At 50.6% G+C, this 2,500-nt stretch overlaps 1 protein-coding gene across 1 annotated transcript in view; it reads right to left on the minus strand.

Moving 5' to 3' along the window:
* ca8 (carbonic anhydrase VIII) overlaps positions 1–2,297 on the minus strand; it is a 23,800-nt gene extending 21,503 nt beyond the window's left edge. Inside the window, exon 1 of the mRNA XM_080011677.1 lies at positions 2,095–2,297. Coding sequence (XP_079867803.1) covers positions 2,095–2,167 — 73 coding nt within the window. The 5' untranslated portion in view covers positions 2,168–2,297. The remainder of the gene's footprint in view (positions 1–2,094) is intronic.
* Between the last annotated feature and the right edge of the window lie 203 nt (positions 2,298–2,500).

Here is a 2,500-nt window from a genome sequence, read left to right on the forward strand (position 1 = left end):
GAGGATTTTAAAACAAAGATGTCTGTGATGACTTGTGCCATCAGGTGAAAGATGAGACGGTTATTAACTCCACACGCGCACACACACACACACACACACACACACACACCCGAGCTGCGCTATAAATGACACATTATGAATAACGGATCATATAAAGATGCATCGCGCTCCAGAGTCGCTTTAAGGGGAAGTTGCGAAAGTTTTGCTGTTTATTTGAGATAATATGATTTTATTGTGCGTTCCCTGAAGCCCCCCCTGGAACCAAAACAAACTCGTCCCTGAAAAGCCTCACGTGACGACGCCCCGCCCGTCAGAACGTGCGTCTGGCCCGCCCAGGTCAGAAAGTCACCGATAAAAACATTGCGTTTTTATTGTGGACGCATGCATTTCCCTCCGTTTTCCTCATTGAATGAAACAAAACAAAACAAACAAAAAAAAACGGGAACACTTTCTCAGTCGCTCTCGACAAGCGAGGTGACCGCGCCGGGCCACCCCCACCCGAGAGTCCGGTGCGTGGAGCAAAAAAAATACATTTTTCTTGCTTTTATCACAAAATAGTGGTGAGGTGATCCACAACCGATACGATGAAAGGTTATCAGCGGAGGAATCACAGTTAGTCGTGCATTTCACCCAGAAGCGGCTTAAACTTAAACAGACAAAACATGTCAGCCGCGTCATGATGAAACGTATTTGGATTTGAGCAAAGCCAGGTGAGATTTGACAAATTCCAGCGTCACCTGGACGTCGCTCGGACCCAAACGTCCCAAGGGCAGGAATGGCGGCTGTTAGTGTATTAATACGTTAGTTCAAGCTTGTGGTTAGTAACCTGCTGGTGATGGGTGCGGGGAGCGTGTCAGGTGTTTAGGAGGCGTCAGAGGCCAAATTCACGTCCTTCTCTTCGGTTTTACCCGCTTTTTAATGTTACAGTTTCACCATCAATCATCAAATTTGGTTTGATTCCGCTGATTTCAGCTCCTCCTGAAAACCGCCGTTCGGTTGACAAAAGCGCGCGCGCTCAGGCCGCCGCCGCCGCCGCAGCTGTCCTGGGGCGACCCCTTGGGAGGTCTGATTTTTTGCCGATATTGACCCTCTCGTGTCTCGGCGTCCGGAGACGAAAACAGGATCCAGCTCTGATTCCTGATTGTTCTATCGACGGGGTTTTTCCAGGACAGCGGCGGCGTCCTCCAGACCACGCGGCGTGTTTCCCTGTTCATTCAGAATACTTACAGTGTCAGTGGCACAGTGCAATCCACGGAGCACCGCAGAAGAAAGGATATAAAAGGTGTATGTGGAGAGAAGCATGGCAAAGGCAGATTTCCTACATATACATACAGTATAAAACAGTGAATTTCTAATTTTATGACGTTCATTTAATAATTCACAGCAGAATGATCGGTTTTGTGCCCGGTAAACATGTCTAAACACAACGGTTGCCACGCCTTCCCAAACCCTAAAATGTAAGGACACACACCCCCAATATACTCAATTTATCCGAATGTATATGCGGAAAACTATGTGTGTATTCACAATTTATATCATTAAATTATGTTAATTAGAAGCCTCGTGGTTAAAGTTAGTATCTCAGAGGTTTTACCTAAATGATGTGATAAATATATTGAAAAACTAGAATTTGCAGGTATTTTTCGGTTACTTTTGGCTTCTGAAATACACCGGGGCGTGGCTGACTTAAGTAACAGTAAAATAAGTTGCATTCTTTCATCTGCACTCCGTTCCGACGTGTGGTCAGTAAACACTTTCAGCAACATGGAAATAAACGTCGGTGGGTGACGTCATCGTCCGTGAAACCGTGCAAGACGGCCACACCATCAGGTCCTGAGCGGGGGGACGACGCCCCTCCCCACCCGACACCTGTCAGAGACACGCTTTCAACCTCACTCCACCCAGCTGCTGCACCGCGGTGACAGTTTACCAAGTAACTGACAACAGTCGACGAGGACCCGGGGGAAGTGAGTCATCGGCGAGCGCTTTGACGGGGATCCCGTCTCTGATGTCCCGGAAAAAACTGAAGGAGGGTGACCTGCGCTGGAGACGTGCCGGGGTCAAAAGTCCCCGGGACGGACCCCGCCCCCTTACCTTCCTCGTAGCCCCAGTCCAGCTCGTCCGTTCCCGGGTAGTAGTCCGAGTCCTCGTTCACGCAGTCTGCCATGGCGGTGGTTCCGAAGTCACTGTGGATGGATGCTCCCCCCCCCTCTCTCTCCCTCTCTCGCTCTCTCTCTCTCTCTCTCTCTCTCGCTCGCCCTCTCGGCGCTGCTTTTCGCAGGTCCACTTGTTCCTTGTTCCTCTGGTCGGGTCTGTTGGAGCTTCTCCCAGCTGTCACTTTGAGACAAAGCTGCCTGGCTGTCCCAAGGCGGGCTGGGCAAACCCCCTGCTCGCTCACATTCTTCCCTCCCTCCCTCCCTCCCTCCCTCCCTCCCTCGCGCCCGCCCTCACTCCCTCCCTCTCTCTCGCGTTTGGCTGTTATCTGTTTCTCACTGATGCT

The sequence above is a fragment of the Zeus faber genome, assembly GCF_960531495.2.
Source record: "Zeus faber genome assembly, chromosome: 12".
NCBI lineage: Eukaryota > Metazoa > Chordata > Actinopteri > Zeiformes > Zeidae > Zeus > Zeus faber.